Source organism: Nicotiana attenuata, unplaced genomic scaffold (genome assembly GCF_001879085.1).
Source record: "Nicotiana attenuata strain UT unplaced genomic scaffold, NIATTr2, whole genome shotgun sequence".
Taxonomy (NCBI): domain Eukaryota; kingdom Viridiplantae; phylum Streptophyta; class Magnoliopsida; order Solanales; family Solanaceae; genus Nicotiana; species Nicotiana attenuata.
Window position 1 is genome coordinate 175399 of NW_017670860.1, and position 18718 is coordinate 194116.

An 18718-nucleotide genomic window follows, 5' to 3' on the forward strand; every position below is an offset into this window, starting at 1 on the left:
ATCAGACTCCAGCTCGGAAGCCACCATCTCTACGGCCCAAGGATCGGCCAGGTTTATCCCTCCCTCGGGCGCTGTCGAGAAGCTATTTTCCCCCTCACCTTCAAATCAAGGGTTTCCCGTCATTTCCGAAGTTAGGGTCGCCGGGTCGGCCTCAGTTTTCCCACCTTAATCTTATTGGATTCCGAAGGTCCTTTTGACGAATCCCTTTGTCTTTTCTTCCCTTCATCGGGTACCAAAGTACCCTCCCCGCCGGGCAATGCTCCCTTCATCAAGGGGACTTCCCCCAGACCTACACAAATGCAAGAGGTAATCACAGGGAACGAGAACGGTGCTAGTATTGATTTAGATCGAAAAGTGTGACTACAGCAGGGGTAGAGGCTCAGCATGATCCTTAGCTTCCCACCGAGCTTGAGATAAATCACGCCACACTCGCTCAGTATACGGGCAAATCGAGTCCAGTCGGCCGACCCAACTCGGGAAGTCCGGAATCGCGCCAGGATAAATTGTTGCGGCTGCATTAGCAAGAAAAATTAAGTGCCTGGAAGAATATAGTCAAAAAGAAGCGAGGGAATGATAGATAACGTGTCTACTTACGTTCCACATTCCACCTCTCGGGGAACGGCATACTCTCCGCCAGGATCAGGTCAGAAATCCTTACTCGGACAAAGCGGCTTATCCATCATCCATTCCCGAGTTCCTCGGTACAGGCGAAGAGGGTCCTCGGGGCTCGGCAGCGGAGCTTGATTAGGCCCTTGCGGAAGAAACGAGGGTTGTACATCCTGATCAGGTGATCGAGGGTGAAGGACATCTCCTCGACCATGTTCACATAGTACCTGATCATATAAACAACACGCCAGAATGAAGGATGAATTGGATGAGGGTCACTTGATACCGTTGGCAAAAGTCGAGAATCACGGGGTCGATCGGGGGCGAGGATGGCCCCACCGGCCCTGGGGTAAACGGGTAAGTATACACACTGAGAAAATCGGCTTTGTATGTAGTAATATCCTCCTCCCAAGCAGGGTCTCCACAAGCACCGCGTCCCCCCAACGATAATCAACTTTCACTCTTCCGGCGTCTATTATCGAGCTAATATACTAAGTCACGGGCTCACGACGCCCCGGCTTTGAAGAAGGCCTCTCGACCTTGAAATCAGAAGCCATCGTGAAAAATCTTGGAACGCATTCCTCGGCACGAGGAGGCATTGCCTCTTCACCTTGGGATAAAAGCGAAGAGGATGAGGCCACATTCTCCTGAGAAACAAAGGCGGAAGTTTTCGCCATTCCTGGAAAATTCCGGAAGAAAAGGGGAAGTTGAGTTCCTAAGAAAGAACAAAAGTAAAGGCAGAAGGAACTTTTTCTGGGGTTTGGAAATGCAGTGAGTTGGAAAGAACGAGAAGGGGAATATTTATAGAAGCCCCACATGCGCGTTGAAGGAGGCCAAGGGACAGCTAACTGCCGCAATCAATGCAAAGGCCTTCAAGGGTTGCGTGTACATTGTCTTTTTGCACCTTATGACTGTCGTCGTTACAAAAGATGCAGAGGGGGAAAAAATTCAAGTTCGTTTCTTATCACTTTCACTCTAAGAAACGCGTAGACTATCTGTGCACGGTAGAATCGGAGGGTCCAATTTCCCCGTCATTATGATGCCCCACGAACATACTTCCCAAGGTTCGAGACTGGGGTAAAGGTTCACCCTCGAGGGATGTTGATGCTCGACCTCAGGTCAATGTAGACCAATGACTATATTGGAAAAGAGGGGAGTTCCCAAAGGGTGCAGCTAGAGCCGACAAAGTCTGTCAGGCTAGTCTGATCTTGCGTCATGACATCAACTAGCTGTCCCATCTCCATATCTTTGTAATAAATAATGCATTTGTACTATGATGGGATTCCCCTATTCTATATAAAGGGGGTCCTTTCCATATTGTAAGTATTGATTGCTCCATACTAAATGAATAAGAACGTTCTCAATGCTCTCTAACATATTCCCTTGATATTATTACTTCCATTTATTATCTTCATTATTGTTTATCATTTATTGCTTATCATTGGCCATAAGAGCCTTCGTTGATTTCATTATAACTGTTGGTCGCTCTTCAACTGCCTCCGATAGCTCCTAGCCGAGCCACGGAATCGACCTCGAGGCCCCGATTATCAACCTATCGGTTTGGTTATCACCTTATTCCTAACTCTTATTTCGTTTCTAAGTCTCACACATAGCATCAACTACTTAACAACTAGCATAAAAAGAGATTACGTATTTTTAGAGTCCCGTAATCAAATTTAATTGTTATTACCATTTTCACGGTAAACAACAATCACTAGCAATCCCTTGTGCCCAGTTGTCAAATTTCTTGAACTCAGGATCAAATCCATATATAGAAGTAGCACATTCATTGCAAGTATCGATGTTTGTTGACATGGCACTAATATCCACATTAGCTTTGTACATATTTCCTGCTTTCCTCAGTCCTCTTCATTGCATCCTTTGCATCTTCAAACACAGACTTGCATGTCTCAAGACAATCCTTAGCATAAATGTCTGTGTTTGGTTCAGCCGAACGTTTGTCAATGACTTTGGTAATAAATTTGTCGGTCTTGGACATTGTTGCATCCATGATAGCTTTTACAAATATCGAGACATCCCCTGTTGAGACAACGGGGATGCTTTTTGGAATTTTAAAAGTTGTTGTAGAGGCTACAGAGGCAGTTAGGGACGACAACGAAGAGGCCGAGGCCGAAGTAGAAGCAGAGGATGAGGTTGAGGACGAGGAGGAGGAGGATTGTTGAGGGGAAAGGGCATGTGCATTGGATTGTGATAGAGTAGGGTAATTTTTGTATGCCTTAGAGGGGAGGGTTGTAAGGAAGAGAGAAATGGCGAAGATAAGAAATATTTGGGTATAAAAGGCCGTTGTCTTTCTTTTTTAATTTAGAAGAGAAATTTAGAAGATGAAAAAGACAATGGAGAATAGAAAATGGTGAAACCTTGAGATTCATTGGGTTGTTTTTATACATAAAATCGAGTTTTAGCTTCATAGGCTATGCTAAAATATAGATTTTCAAGTGCATATTAACCAGCATTTGACAACTTCGTTTTAGAGATTCTAGTTCTCTAATTTAGTATTGAAGGATATAATTTTTTGGCCGCAAGAACTCACCCACCCACACCACGTTGAACGGATTATTTTGTGTATTAGACTGCTCTTTTACTATAGATAAATTAAAAAAATTAAACAAACACTTTAATTTTTATAAATGGGAATATATTATATTAATACTAACATTGTTCAAAGTTATTACAAATCATATTAATGCCTCTTCGGGCATTTTTGAACTAATATCTGATTGAAGAAGAAGATGAAAGAAGAAGAAACAGAGAGGAAGATCGATAGAAACTAAGAGAGAAAGAGTTGATTCTTATTATCTGAGTACCTTATATAGTGGGGTATATCTATATATATAGGTAGCTTACTAATTAACTATTAACAACAAAAACAAAAGCTATTAACTAATTAACTAACATTAGGAATGGTTGTTAGTAACTAACTAACCTACTAATATAAAATTACTAAACCGCCCTTTCTAGACTATGATATATCTTTCTCTACACTCCCCATCAAGCTAGGTACTGAAAATACATTAAGAACACCTAGCTTGGAGGAAAGATATTCGTGTTGCACCTTGTTGAGCCCTTTGGTTAAGATATCTGCTAGTTGCTCTTTTGTTGATATGTAGGTTGTTTTGATAAGGCCTTGTATAATTTTTTCCCTAATGAAGTGACAATCAATCTCTATGCGCTTTGTTCTTTCGTGATACACTGGATTTGCTGCAATTTGAATTGCAGCTTTACTATCACTAAATACTTCAACTGGTAACTCGATATCAACTCCCACTTCTTTTAGTAATCCAATTAACCAAATATGTTATGCTACAGTTGTTGTAAGACTTCTATACTCAGCTTCTGCTGAGCTTCTAGAAACGGTAGTTTGCTTTTTGGACTTCCACGAAATTAATGAATCTCCAAATATAACCAAATAACCTGAAATAGACTTTCTTGAAAAAGGACAGGCAGCCCAGTCTGCATCACAATAAGCTGAAAGAGTGTTGTTGTCTTTGCTGGAGAGTAGAATTCCTTGCCCTGGACTTTTTTTGATATATTTGACAATCCTTAGAGCTACTTCCATGTGAGACTTCTTTGGTCTTTGTAGGAACTGACTTAGTGTTTGAACACTAAATGAGATCTCTGGTCTTGTCATTGTTAGGTATAAGAGTTTGCCTATCAGTCTTTGATAGGAATTTATATCTGCCAATTCTTCATTCATCGAGGCAGTAGACTTAGTTTTCTTGATATGTTCATCATATTCTGTAGTTGTAAGCTTCATGTTTACATCAAGAGGTGTTATTGTTGGTTTAGCAGCTACAGTACCTGTCTCAAAAATCAATTCTAGTGCATATTTTCTCTGATGCATGAGAATGCCTTGTTTTGATCTAGCAAATTCTATACCTAGGAAATACTTTAATTCCCCTAGGTCTTTCATCTTAAAGGACTGTTGTAGGTGTGATTTGGTTTCCTCTATTAATTTCAGGGAATCACCAGTTATAAGCATGTCATCTACATATATTAGTACCATTGTGATACCTTCTGCAGTTTTCTTAAAGAACAAGGACTGATCATATTGACTTTGCTGAAATTGATACTTTAGAAGAGCTTCTGTTAGTTTAGCATTTCATTGCCTAGGAGCTTGTTTCAATCCATATAAGGATTTGACAAGTCTGCATACTTTATTCTCCCCCTGACTTGTGAATCCTTGTGGCAGATCCATATATATCTCATCTAATAAATCTCCCTATAAGAATGCATTATATACATCCATTTGATGTATATGCCAGTGTTTTGTAGCAGCTATAGCTAATATAGTTTTGACAGTTTTCATTTTGATAACTGGAGAGAAGGTTTCTTGATAATCTATCCCTTCCTTTTGACTGAATCCCTTAGCTACTAGCCTAGCCTTAAATCTTTCTATTTCACTAGAAGCCTTATATTTGATTTTGTATATCCACTTACATCCTATAGGAGTCTTACCAGTAGGCAGAGTTACTATGTCCCATGTGTGATTATTTTGTAGGGCTTCAATCTCAGCCTCCATAGCATCTATCCACTTAGGATCCTTTATAGCTTCAGAGTAAAGAGTTGGTTCAGTAGTATTTGAGGTTTCTGTTAAGTAGACTTGATATGTAGGACTTAAGTGTTCATAGGTTAAGTATTTTCATATTGCATATGGTTCATTCTGTTGTGCAGTTAATGACACAAAATCTTTCATCCATATAGGTGATTTATTCCCTCTCCCTGACTTCCTTATGTTTAATCGATTAGTAATTGATTGTGGAATTTGATCTGTTTGTTGTAGGGTTGAAGTTTGTTGATTGTTAGTCTGTACAACTTCTGTAGAGTTGGGTTCAAAGTATTGTGTGAACTCCTGTGTAGTATCAGGTGTAATTGAATCTTCTTGTTGATTTGAATACATGTGATCTTCTAGAGTTGTAGTTTGTGGTATTGGATCTGTTATATGTAAGAGTAATTTGTTATTGTCCTGTTTGTTTTTAAAAGGAAATATGTCTTCTCTAAACTGAACATCTCTGCTGACAAAAAATCTTTTATCTATTAGATCATATAACACATATCCTTTATGACCTGTAACATATCCCATGTGAACAGAAGGTTTTGCTCTGGGCATTAGTTTATCATTCTGATTAACCATTTCTGCATAGCATAAACAGCTTATAACCTTAAGATGTTGTAATGTGGGTTTTTTGTTATATAATCTTTCATAAGGACTTTTATTATCAATTACAGAACTAGGCAATCTGTTAATAATATATACAGCAGTAAGTACACAGTATCCCCAGAGTTTGATTGGTATATTTGCTTGAAACCTTATAGCTCTAGTGAGTTCTAAGATATGTCTATGCTTTCTCTCAGCTACTCCATTTTGCTGAGGAGTATAAGGACATGTCTTTTGATGAATTACTCCTAGATTCTTAAAGAAATTTTCACAAACTAAATTAACAAACTCAGTACCATTATCATTCCTGACCGTTTTAACAATTGCTCCAAACTGTGTTTTCACAAAAGTAAAAAATTGTTGTACAACCACACACACATCAGATTTCAATTTCAACAAGAAAATCCGTGTCATCCTAGAAAAATCATCTACTACAGTTAGAAAAAGTCTATTACCATCAACAATAGAGATTCTGTAAGGACCTCACAAATCCATATGAACTAACTCAAATATAGTAGAAGTTCTTATGCTACTGATACTAAAGGGATTTCTAGTTTGCTTTGCACAAGGACAAGTAGTACATAGATCTAATCTAGCAGATATATCTTGTGCATTTGCAGATAGTAGATTCTTGAGAACAGTAGCAGATACATGGCCAAGTCTCCTATGCCAAAGATCAATGTCATTTGAACTAACTTTTTTACTGATTTCTATCTCCTTAGTGTTTAAACTAATTGCTTTATTTCCTGGTAATTTTTTTCTACTGAGAATGTATAAACCACTGTCTTCTCTACCAATCGCTTTTACCCTCCCACTGAAGAGTTCCTGAAATATGCAAAAATCAAGGAAGAAAGCAACTAAACATTTCAGTTCTTTTGTTATTTTAGAGACAGATAATAGATTATACTTAAATTGAGGTATGTAGAACACATTAGTTATAGTGTCCTCTTCTGTTAGTTCACTAGTTCCAATATGAGTAACTTGAGTAGTTTCTCCATTAGGCAAGTGTACTTTCTTTTGTTGATTTGTTTGTAGTAAGGATGCCTTATTTAACAATTCTAAATCAGCTACCATATGATTTGTAGCCCCTGTGTCTATAATCCATTCTTGAAGAGTATTTGAGGCTAATAGAGCACAAGGAATACCCGTTGCATTAGTTGCTGGTGTTGCTATAGTAGAAGCAGAAGCTGAATTATCTTTGTTGAGTAGTTGCACAATGTGATCATACTGCTCTTTAGTGAAAGTGCAATTGGCCATCCAAGGAGTATTGTTTGCTTGTCCAATGTTCTGAGGATTGTTCACACTCATTGCACTGCTTGTTAGTTGAGAATTCTGAGTACTGTTCTCATTCCAATTGCTACTAGACACCTGATTACCCTGTATACCAATATCAAATAACACATTGTAAGCACTGGTCTATTTGTGTTCCTTTTCCTTGCTCTATATTCAGGAGGATAGCCTACAACTTTGTAGCAATTTTCTTTAGAATGTCCTCTCATTTTGCATACTTCACAAAATAGATTGAAATTTTTTCTAGTCATCCTCTGATTATTTCCACCAGTCTTGGTATACATGGCTACATCATATTGATTAGTTCCAGATGTAGGATTTGCTCCCAGTAAACCAACATTATTAGCAACTGATTTTTGACTCTCATCACTAATCACCATGGCATATGCTTGACTAACTGATGGCATTGGATTCATCAGCAGAATCTGACTCCTAGCTTGACCACAAGAATCATTTAATCCCATCAAGAACTGAAACAATTTTAATTTTTGCAAATGAACCACAAATTCTCTTGATTTTGGGCAATTACACCCAGGTGCAGGGACCAGTGCCTCAAACTCCTCCCACAAATTTTTTAGTCTTGAGAAATATGCAGAGACAGAAGTTGCTCCTTGACTCAGCGTTGCAATTTCTTTATGCAAATTATATGATCTTGAGCCATCAACTTTGTCAAATCTCTCATGCAAATCATTCCATATAGTCTGTGCACTTGAGGCATACAGTATACCTCCCAGTAACCCACTACTAACAGAATTCATCAACCAAGAAAGTACTATGGCATTCACTCGTTCCCAATGATTCCACAAATTTTCTGGGTAACTTTCTTTGGTACAGGACCCATCAACTAATCCTAACTTATTCCTTCCTAACAAAGCCATTCTCATAGATCTAAACCACAAGGAATAGTTTTCAATCCTAGTTAGTTGAAACAATATGATTTGAATGTCACTAATATCAGATGGACTTAAAAACAGCGGATGATTACAATCAAGTACATGCAAACCTCCTTGGTTAGGAATTGAAGTAGGTACTCCAGGAGGAACAGTTGGAACTCCATTAAGAACAGTTTGTTGTTCATTGCTAGCCATAGCGATCAAGATTTTTCAAGGATTGAAAAGATGAAGAAGCAGATCTCAAAACTATTTCGATTTTGTGAATCAAGAAGTTGAATCGAGGTTTCAGCTATTGAATTAGCTGATCCTGCTCTGATACCATGAACTAATATCTGATTGAAGAAGAAGATGGAAGAAGAAGAAACAGAGAGGAAGATCGATAGAAACTAAGAGAGAAAGAGTTGATTCTTATTATCTGAGTACCTTACATAGTGGTGTGTGTATATATATATATATATATATATATATATATATATATATATATATATATATATATATACATATATAGGTAGCTTACTAATTAACTATTAACAACTAAAATAGAAGCTATTAACTAACATTAGGAATGGTTGTCAGTAACTAACTAACCTACTAATATGAAATTACTAAACCACCCTTTCTAGACTATGTTATATCTTTCTCTACAATTTTCATTGCCAAGTTCAATCAGCCTAGTACATGTGTTATCCATAATTAGTTTAACAAAATATTTCCCACTGTAATTAATATTGATTAGTTAAAATTAATTAGAGTTTGATATTTTATGTTATGAAGAAGTTATACTAGGATAACTTTTGTTTAAATAACACGATATCTATCATTTGAAACTTTATATTATTTTATTAAAGTGACGTAACAAATTTCTAAATTTAGACATTTTAAGAAAGACGATGTAGATTTGTAAGAAAGAAAAAGGGTACAATAAGCTAAGACTTGAGTGACAAATCAAAGATACTTCCACTTGTGGCAATATTTTTTTAGCTTCATATAAAAGCATACGTTGAGATTTTTTTTTTCTTTTCAAAATAAGGTTAATTATCTTCTATTAACTTTAGTATACAATAATCTGTAAATATATTATTTATTTTTTCTAGCCCTATATATATGTCACGACCCTAAATTCCAATCCGGTCGTGATGGCGCCTCTCGTGAAGACAAGGCCAGCCGACACACCTCCAATTCACTTTAAACAACTAAAACAATAACTACTAAGTCTTTAATCAGAAATAAAATCCCAAAATGAGCATTTAACAGTATAATTTGCGGAAATAACAACCAACACAGCCCGACATCGGGGTGTCACTAGTCATGAGCATCTACTAAGGTTCGAATACAACTAGAGTCAAAAATGCACTAAATACGGTCTAATGAAATCGAGAGGGAGAAAAGCAGTGCTACGAACGTCGGGCAGCTACCTTGCTAAATTCCGATGACTCTGCCTCTGAGCACCCAATACCCGCTACCGGGTTCAAAAATACCTGAATCTGCACACAAGGTGCAGGGAGTAAAGTGAGCACTTCCAACTCAGTGAGTAATAAAATAAATGAAGACTAAGTAATATAAAGCCACGTAAAGCACAACATTAAGCTACAAGAGGCATAACAATCAGTAAATATAATTAAGCAGTGAAATCTCATAAACCTCTCTGAAACAGCTAAACAATATACAGGAAAACAACTAATAAGTAAACACATAATAACTACCCCTCGGGCACAGTAACAACAGAATCAGCCCCTTGGGAAATGTCACAGAACAATACCAGCCCCTCGAGCTATATATCAAATCACAATGGGTACCCGCACTTACTGGGGGTGTACAGACTCCGGGAGGGACCCCTTACGGCCCAAGCGCAATATCAAGCCATCCCGTGGCATCATAAACAGGCTCTCGGCCTCATATAAATCTCAAGCCACCTCGTGGCATACAATCTCAGGCCCTCGGCCTCATTATCACAATCAATGTATCACAGTTGCAGCGTGCATCTCGACCCAAATGTATCCTCGCAACACTGGTCCTCGACCTTACTCAGTCAGAATCTCATAAGCCCCTTGGGCCACAGTAAAATATGAAGCTCAGCTCAAATACCTTTAAAAATATCATTTAATGTGTTTAAAACAGAATAATACAGCTGAGTCTTTAAAATAGTAAAATATAGTATGACTGAGCACCAGTATGAAATCAATCAGTGAGGAAAATATCATTTTTAAATCCCCTAGGGGTTCAAACAGCTGGCACGAAGCCCAGGTATGCCATTTAGCCCAAAATATGATAATATTAAACAATTAACTATCAAATACGCAGTAAAATAATCATTCGGGATGGACTAAGTCATAATCCCCAACGGTGCTCTACTCCACGCTCGTCATCTAGCGTGTAAGTCACCTCAACATAGCCGTACGCTGTGAAATTCCGGGGTTTCATACCCTCAGGACAGCATTTAAAATCAGTACTCACCTCGAACTAGTCCGAAAAGCTACTCTGCAACACGCTTGCCTCTCGAATCAACTTTCGAGTGCTCCAAATCTACCAAGTTCGGATTCTTATCATCAAATTATGCTAAAAGAATGAATTCCAATTGAAAAATATCGAATTTAAGCACAAAACCCGAAATCAGTCAAAACTCGTCCCTCGGGCCCGTATCTCGGAACCGGACAAACATTATACCAAAATGTTCTTCATCATCTCACGAGTCCGTACATATAAAGAACTCGAAAATCGGAGTTCGTTTGTCCCCTCAAATCATCCCTAGAAGCTCTCATAATCTCAAGCCCTAACTCCACCTTTTTCTACTGATTTTCATGAATTAAACACTGATATTTTGTTCCATAATCACAAATAATCGAGTTTTAAGGTCCACAATCCTTACCTCAATGAAGAACAATGATTTCCTCTCTTCAAAAATCGCCTCAAAGCTCTTTTCCCGTTCAAAATGAAGAAACCCTCTAAAAATTGCGAAGGTGGAATTAATACATTCTGACCCAGGCATTTCCGCATCTGCGGTACTTCTACCGCTTCTGCGGTACCGCATATGCGATGCTTTCCTCCGCTTCTGCGAAAATCACTTACTGGCCAACAATCGCATCTGCGACCACATCCCCGCATCTGCGACATCGCAGATGCGGCCCCTCTAACCGCTTCTGCGATTTCTGCCCATCAGGCCTATTTCGCTTCTGTGACTAACCAACCGCATATGTGGCGCCGCACCTGCGGTCCCCAATCCGCAGGTGCGAAAATACCAGAAGCAGCAATTCAACAGCTGCAACTAAAATCCAGACTTCTCCGTTTACCATCCGAAATCACCCCGAGGCCCCCGGGACCTCAACCAAAAGCACAAACATATTCTAATGCCTTATTCAAACTTGTTCTAATCATCAAAACACCTCAAACAACATCAAATCACCCAAAACACATCGGATTCAAGCCAAACTTTCTAAAATCTTCTAAATATCGCTTTTGCTCAAAAACCCAACCAAACCACGTTCGAATAATCTGAAATTTTGCACAAACATCCCGAATGACACAACGAAGCTACTGCAACTGTCGGAATTCCATTCCGATCCCTATATCAAAATCTCGCCTAACAACCGGAGAACGCAAAAATCTCAATTTCGCCAATTCAAGCCTAAACCTTCCACGGACTTCCAAAATGCATTCCGATCACGCTCCTAAGTCCCAAATCACCTAACGGAGCTAACCAAATCATAAAAATTCCGATCCGAGATCATATTCAAACAAGTCAAATCTTGGTCAAACCTTTCAATTTCAAGCTTCAAACTGAGAACTGTTCTTCCAAATTCATTCCGATTACCTTGAAAACCAAAACCAACGATTTACATAAGTCTTAATATATCATACGGGGCAGGTCTTGCCCGAGAACTGACGGGCAAGGTGGAAAAGCTCAAAACGACCGGTCGGGTCGTTACATCCTCCCCCACTTAAACATACGTTCATCCTCGAACGTGCCCAGAGTTGTTCCAAAAGCCAGCCGATCACCGAATAACCTTAACACGCATATACCCGGGGGTGATCCCACGTCACCGTATCTCATATAGGTCCGATAACACATTGTAACTGAAATTTCTCAATCCAATCTAGCCCATAAACCATAGAACAACATTTCCACTTCTGAAATCATCAATACGATCAGAATCTCACATTTATACGGTGAATAAGTTCGAACAAGCCGTAACAAACCATATCTGTAACCTCAGGTGCAAATTACATGATATACCACACAACTCAAACACTGGTAGCGATAACTTCTAACCACAGCAGCTACACACAACAACCAAATATCAATAGAAAACCTCTTATCAACTAAAGTCTCATTCCGTCACTTTCATATGCTACCCATGATAAATGAAACATGCAATAAGCCATAACCATTTCTCAGATCGACCATTCATGAAGCCACTTCTCCGTTGGCAAAGACCATAGCAACTTCTGAGCCAAACCCCGATATTACCCTTCCAACATGCTGAAATCGAATCAGTTTGTACTCATCTCAGATCCCGATGATCTCATCTAATCCAACACCACTACTCTGGTGACATGATACATCAATACTATCTAAAGCCACAACTCGTGCACCAATAAACAACAATCTGAATGCACTCCAATCATGAAGACGACACGAACAAAAGAGCTGTACCGAAAGCTCACCAGTACCACCACAACACAAGGCTGAGAACCCATCTCACATCAGAGAAACAGAACACACGAATCTTACCCACAAGGTCATACCTCCACATAACTTCGCTGCAATGCGCGACCCTATCCAAACACTGGTCCACATGAAACACCTCAAGTCACTCTGCTCGAAATTGACGACCACGCGTAATTGATGTCTAGAATCAAAGCAAATCAACATAACCACGGTGAAGCAAATACATAACACCACACAATCCAAAAGGATATAACCGATACGCCATCCGCCGAGCAATATCCATTACTCTTCCCGCTTGAATTCCACTATGAAACCCCAATAGAACCACACCATGTGTGCCTATAACTGTGAGGCCCCGTAAAATTTTTGGCTCATAAACCAGAATCTTGTGGTGTCGGCTCCGAATGCGGTCAAGAATGCGGTCGCAGATCCGGTATGCGGACCGCATTCCTACCGCATAGTGAAGCAGTGGTTTGGTTAAAACTTGAGGTCAAGATGCGGTCCAAAATGCGACCGCATAATTGATATGCGGACCGCATTTCTACCGCAGAGTGGAACAGTAGAGTTGTCAAAATTAATGTTGAAAATGCGGTCTATTATGCGATCGCATAACAAATATGCGGACCGCATAGTCGTCGCATATTCTCCTTTGAATTTTGTGAATGTCAGTTCTGCGGTGCACTATGCGACCGCAGAACATGAATGCGGACCGCATTCCTGTCGCAGACCCAAACAGAATCCTCAGAGTTTTGGGGGCAATTCTGCGGTCCAATCTGCGGACCGCATTTCAACTCTGCGATCGCAGAATGCGACCGCAGATCTTGCTCGGTTTCTATTTTTCTAAATTTTAAAACCCGACCCCTTTTATAATAAAACACTCAACCCCTCATTCTTTAACGATCTTCTACACAAAATAAGAGAGAGGAAGAGAGGGTCTTGAGAGAGAAAATCATCTCCTCCAAAATTTGATTCTTCAAAGCTATCCGGGCCGGGAAATCTCAAACTTAGCTTCATCCCCTTTCTCTTGCAGGTAAAATCCCTAACCCTTTTCATTGAATTTCAGGTTTAACTTAAGGGGGGGGTCTCATGCATTGGTTCTTGGAAATAATGGCAAAAATTGTGCATGCGTGTTTATTAAAAACCGAAAACCTAGTGGGGGTAATTGGGTGGGAGCAAAGACTTATGCAAAGAAGAGATTGATAACCTAAGTATGTTCGGGTAGTAGTTTTGAACCTTGAATTCTAAGTTACGAGTATTAATTTGTGCACTATATTGCCGTTGCTAGATTTTCGGTGAATTGGAAGTAGAAATTAAAAAGGGATTCAACTCCAGGTATATATGGCTAACTTTAACCTTTGTAAAATCTCCATGCTTGGTGTCCAAATACTTGGTATGTGATATCGTCATGGATTAGTTGTGAAGTTGAACTCTTGTGAGTAGTATGTGTTTTCTTGTGTAACCATTTGTGAATTCATGTCAATGTTGTGCCTTCAACGTTGTTGGTTAAGACGTCCGATATGGTTGTGTAAGTAAATGGCAATAAACCAAGTTGTAATTGCGAATGTGTTATGTGGTAAGAACCGTGGAATAAATGATGGAAAGGAATCGAAAAATTGGTGATATTGAAATAACTATGGTAACACCCTTTGTGGCTAGCTGTGGAAAATTATTGCTGTGATTTAAATGGTACAACGGGCTGTCGAAAAAGATGGAAATGGCATTGATAGTCATATAAATTCTGTGTGAGTCGTGTTGTTGTTCTTTGAGATGTGTGGCTGTTGTTATTGGGATTTGTTGTTGTATCTCCTGAAACTTGTTGTTGTTCTCCTTGTAAATTGTTGTTGTTGTTGTTGTGCTATTGTTTATGAATTGTGATTGTTCGGTGGGATCGGGTTGTGCGCCGCAACACGAGGTAATAAGGTGTGGGTTGTGGTGCGAGGTAATAAGGATGGAAAGTGATCGATATCACTATTGAAATGAAACATGAGAACATTGTGAAATTGAAAATGTGGAAATGGTGATGGGGAAAAGGAGAGATTGTCAACTTGTTTGCCTTGATTGTTTTTCCTCGTGTGTATTCAATTGTTGTTTCCCTCTATTGTTGTTATTCGTGTATGGTTTGAGGTTACTCTGGCTAAAGTTTGTTATACATACAAGTACAATTCAAATGTACTGACGTTCCTTTTGCCGGGGGCGCTACATTCGTGTTATGATTGTAGGTGGATCCGTAGCAGGTACTCCAGTCCACCGATCGTAGCTCCCCTCCGTCCTCCATCAGCTTCTTGGTGAGCCCCTTTCCCCTCGGGGCCCTGCGTGGTTCAGGTCACTTGTTTTCGGAGTCTTATTTTGATTTTGTGTAAGGTATAGTCGGGGCCTTGTTACCGGCAAATACTATATTATCCTGTTGTACTATTAGAGGCTCCGTAGACAGTAGATGTGGGTTTAGAGCTTGTGTAAGGCTATGTTCACATGTTGGGCAAAGAACTTGTAATCTCATAAACTATTAAGTACGCATGTATGTTTTGAAAAAGGATGTTCTAACTTAACTATACGGCTAATTCTTGGAACATTGAGTAAGGAATACATGGGGTGACATGTGGGTTAGGAAAGGCATCCAGGTTCGCTTGGCTGGGGCTACCCGGTCGGGCGCCGGTCATGTCCCTCGAATTTGGGGCGTGACAATAGCCAACAATTCATAACGCCTCGCAACACAGAAAGGTAACTCATAGATCTCCCCAGATTACTGATAAGCTTAATAACAATCGAATCAACACATCCCTCAACATTACAACTCGGAGTCAACCAAGCCGACTCAAGTTAGAACACACATCCACATTGGCCTGCCAATAGACCCCTTATCAAGGAAACCCTGAAGCAGCTCCCTCAACTCCTTTAACTCTGCCGGTGCCATACGATACGGTGCCCGGCATCGAATCAATACAGAAATCAACAACCTTCCCCGGCGACATACCAGGCCACAAGAACACATCCGAAAGTCCCTCACCACCGGAACTGAATCAATGGTAAGAGTCTCTACACTGACATCCATCACGAAAGCCCAAATAAGAAAGACAATCCTTCCCAGCCATCCGCTGGGTCTTCGAAATATAAAACCACCCTACTAGGAACATAATTCGTTGAACCTCGCCACTCAATTCGTGGCATTCCCGGCATAGCCAACATCGCTGCCTTAGCGCAATAGCTCAGAATGACACAACACTGCGACAACCAGTCCATACCCAATATCACATCCAAAAATCTAACACAGCAAGCAGCAAGAGATCAACTCGGATCTCCAAACCCTGATAGTCCTTAAACAGTGCCGATACACACGACCCACAACCACAACATAGCCTGGATATGAGAACTCCCAGTCTCCAACTCCGTACAGCACACGAATCACCATATTCGATCCCAATTCTACCGTCCGAGTATACAACACACCTCTAATACCCAATCATTCCCACGAGAGATACTCTTATGATTCTTCCGTACCACCAAGCAAACCCAAATGTCAGCAGTCGATCTAACAATAAAGTGCTGCAATACTAATGAAGTACCATCAAGTTAATCACATTGCCTTTTTCCAAAACATATACCTTCGTCAAATCACCCTAATTAGCAATACCATTTCCTTAATCATCTAAAGATCATTTCCCCTAATCATCTGAAGCTCATTTCTCTATTTATCTGAAACTGCCCACTGCCTAAGAGTTTTATGACCTTCCTTTCAGAACTGAACCGTAACCTTGCACACGCAAATCTCAATCCTCCACAACATACTGCATATACCATACCATCCTAGGATAACATGAGAACTTCATCTCCTTTCCGAGCCACAAACATCTATGTACTCAACTAGTCAAGAACTTCCCATTGATCCCACCTAGAATAAAATTATTACACATCCCATGCTCTTCATGCCAGCAGAAAATATACCTCTCTAACCTTGGTAGAAACCGTCAAGAACTCTCCTGATTCCTTTTGCACAAAACTAAACCGTCAGGACTAAATCCTTCTGACTCAACTAGACTATGCAGGCCATTAAGACCCAAGAGCATTGTCGTGAAACACCTGTATAAACTCATTACCTCATAAGAACCCAATGTCGACGCCCCCGTTTTCCTCGCGGAATCGGGTTCACGACATTCGGGAGAACAACTCTATTCCCTTGCGAGAATTGGGTTTTTGGAGTTTGAAGAGTCGCCACCTAATGATAATAGTGCATTAGGACACTTTATGGAAGAATTTGAGATGAAGAACCAGAGTTTGGGTAAGGGCTAGAAATTATCTCGAGGGGAAGGTGTTAGGCACCCCTCAAGATCCACTAGTGTGGTTCCCGGTCATGCTACAATGGTGACTTTGAATGCAAACAAATGAGTAAACAAGCAAGCATTAAAAATACGAGAAAACTATTACAAACAAGAAGGACAAAAGGTAAAAAAAAAAGTGCTGAATTTTAAGGAAGGAGCGGTTTAGTTAAAAGTGCAAGTATGAAGAAGTCAAGTACTTAGTGCGAACAATCTGAAAATTATGTGAAAAACAGAAATCGAAAGTGCAACAGCTTTTTAAGATTCAGAAAGTTGTTAAACTAATAAAGAGGGAGGGGGTCCTAGGTTTATATATTACATGGATCATTCGCACAACACTGGTACTCAATCGTACGCATAGTGTTATCGTGTAATCATCATCTCCATGTCTACCCTTTCCCACCCCGTTAAGGTATTGGAGCGCGGAATGGTATCGTTTCCCTATCGCATGCTATTACCCGTCCCAAGCTATCAGTCCCGGGGCATTAGGACTTCTAATCCTAAAAGGGGAAGAAAGGGATGGGGGCCTTTATGGAGTTTAAAGGACAAAATTCTAATCGACACTCAAAAACAAGTAACAAGTAGGGGGAATGAACAGACAAACAGGTAAGGCTCACATAAACCCCGTAAATCAGATAACATATAGTTTAGCATGCCTTTACACATACTGGTTTGGTCTTTAAAATTAAAAATTAAGCAGCGAGCGGACTGGTTCGATACATACGTTTAGACAAGAAGCCCACATTAGGCAACTTGGATCCAATTGTCAGAACTTAAGGTATTTTAAGCGAATGATTTAGAAAGTACTGGTTCTAGAAAAGTAGTCTAATGCCGGAAAGTACAGACTGCCGTCAGTTTAGAAATAAGTTTTAAGAGAATCATGAATATAAACCATAAAAGGAGTTCCAGAGTCAGAAATACTTAAGGAAAGAGTAAACTGCAGAACTGTTTTAGACAATTTTAGGAAGACCAAAACTTAGTTGAAAAATGTTTAGGCAGAATTTTAGAAAGAAACCATTTCAGAAGAGATGCTGATTTGAATGACTCAAATGTATACTGATTCAAAAGAGTTTTTGTTAAAAGATTGAGGCTGAAAACACTAAGACATTAGAGACCAATTAACATATTGTTATTGCTTAAGAAGAATCGGACGAACTTGATGCGGAATCCTATGATATCTATATCTGATTAAAAAAGTCTGTTAAGAACAGGTAAGAAGAGGTAATTATTTGATTACCCTACAGTTTGCCTAATGCATATGCATTCCCTATAGGCATAATTTCTATATGCACTGATTACATGAACGTTAAGGTCCTATAGGCAGGATTTCTAGATGACTTATATCATAATTAAACGTTAAACCCTATAGGCATGGTATCTAGGTGACTTGAATCAGAAACATCGAACCATCTTATGTGCAGTATTTCTAGAGAAAAAATTAAAGTCCTAAAGTCATGATATCTACCCTTTATTGATGCAAGAAAGTAAAACCCCTCCCACACCCTTTTACTAGATTCCCCGAGTTCTATACAAGTTATTACAACCCAATGAATCAACTGAAATAATAGAAATACATCAAAAACTAACAGCTAGATCCAAGCAGTCCAATTCAATCTTAATGTCCAATAATATGTATTTAACCAACTCCGGGGTCCAGATCTCCAAAGCCTTCTCATTATCCAGGGTGTTTCAAAGTTTCAAGGTACCTCGGGGATTCCAGGCATTGCTTACACCCAGGATGCCATTATGAACAGAATGGTGCAGTGTGGAATAGCCA

General features: G+C 39.6%; 1 protein-coding gene across 1 annotated transcript; it reads right to left on the reverse strand.

The window, feature by feature from the left end:
* Positions 1–5266: 5266 nt before the first annotated feature.
* LOC109243968 lies at positions 5267–8160 on the reverse strand. Its single transcript, XM_019410989.1, has 4 exons — positions 7291–8160; positions 6854–7159; positions 6364–6607; positions 5267–6213 (listed from the first exon to the last, which is right to left on the reverse strand). The coding sequence occupies exons 1-4, from the start codon at positions 8158–8160 to the stop codon at positions 5267–5269; spliced, it is 2367 nt and encodes a 788-aa protein (XP_019266534.1).
* Between the last annotated feature and the right edge of the window lie 10558 nt (positions 8161–18718).